The sequence below is a fragment of the Aplysia californica genome, unplaced genomic scaffold (genome assembly GCF_000002075.1).
Source record: "Aplysia californica isolate F4 #8 unplaced genomic scaffold, AplCal3.0 scaffold01217, whole genome shotgun sequence".
Lineage (NCBI taxonomy): Eukaryota > Metazoa > Mollusca > Gastropoda > Aplysiida > Aplysiidae > Aplysia > Aplysia californica.
Window position 1 is genome coordinate 78,286 of NW_004798487.1, and position 1,116 is coordinate 79,401.

General features: G+C 47.4%; 1 protein-coding gene across 1 annotated transcript in view; it reads right to left on the reverse strand.

Moving 5' to 3' along the window:
• Nucleotides 1-285, reverse strand: part of LOC106013750 (dynein heavy chain 10, axonemal-like) — a 6,363-nt gene extending 6,078 nt beyond the window's left edge. Inside the window, exon 1 of the mRNA XM_035973426.1 lies at nt 137-285. Coding sequence (XP_035829319.1) covers nt 137-285 — 149 coding nt within the window. The remainder of the gene's footprint in view (nt 1-136) is intronic.
• Nucleotides 286-1,116: the final 831 nt, after the last annotated feature.

Consider the following 1,116-nt stretch of genomic DNA (forward strand, 5'->3'; position numbering starts at 1 on the left):
CTCACCGGTTCCGCGGTCTCACTCACCGGTTCCGCGGTCTCACTCACCGGTTCCACGGTCTCACTCACCGGTTCCGCGGTCTCACTCACCGGTTCTGCGGTCTCACTCACCGGTTCCGCTCCGCGGTCTGACTCACCTAGGGAAGGCGTTTCTCTTGGAGTCCAGGTAGTCGTTCAGAGACTTCTGGCACTTCTCCAGGCCAAACGACAGGCTCTGCAGGGCGTCCAGGCGACCGTCCACGTGACACGCGGCCTTGATGTTCGGGGACTCGTGAGTCTGCTCCATAATCTGACCCGTGGGAGGGTGGGAGAGGGGGGGGGTGTCGTGGATTGGGGAAGTTTAGTTCAGTTTTAGAAAGAGTTTTACTGCACTTAAGGTAATACTAGCCGGGCCCCCTTTCGATGAAAGGAATGATCGGTGCTTTAATATCAACTAAAAGTCATTGGCCTACTATATTTACACTCTACTGGAATGGGGCAATAATAGAAGGTCTAGATCTACACTCTCAAAACAAAATGCGCCTCGCGAAATATCACTTCCGGATTTTCTAAAATTACCGAGCCAGACGCGTCGGCCAACAAAAGCGATCGGCGAAATAAAGAAATTTAGCTTTTTGCAGGAAAACTGTCTCAAAACTGAAAAAAACCAAGGGCGCCAGGCTCTGGGGAATATTTTAACGAATGTTTTGGCGAAAACCGCATGTCGATCGATGCAGCCATTAAAAAGCCTTTTGAATAGCAAAATTCGGCCACCACAAATAGATAATAGAAGGTCATATAAGTGCCGAAAAAGGAGGAGGAGAGAGATGTACGATAGTTTTTTTTTTATAGGAGAGAAGGAGGAAGCCACACCACCACTCGGATGAGGTTTTTTAATTTATTTTTAAAAAACAAATTTTCAGGTAAACGGGTGTCACATAGTTATAAAAAGAACCCGCAGTTTTGTTTTTCCAACGACAAGAGCAGCAACACAAAAAGTGATAACAGTACAGTCAAACCTGCCCTGACAGCCACCTCTATAAAACGGCCACCTGTACAAATGGCCACTTTCCATTTCCCCCTTGCATTTTTTCTATATGATTTAACTGTGTAAAACGGGCACCTGTCCAACGCGGCC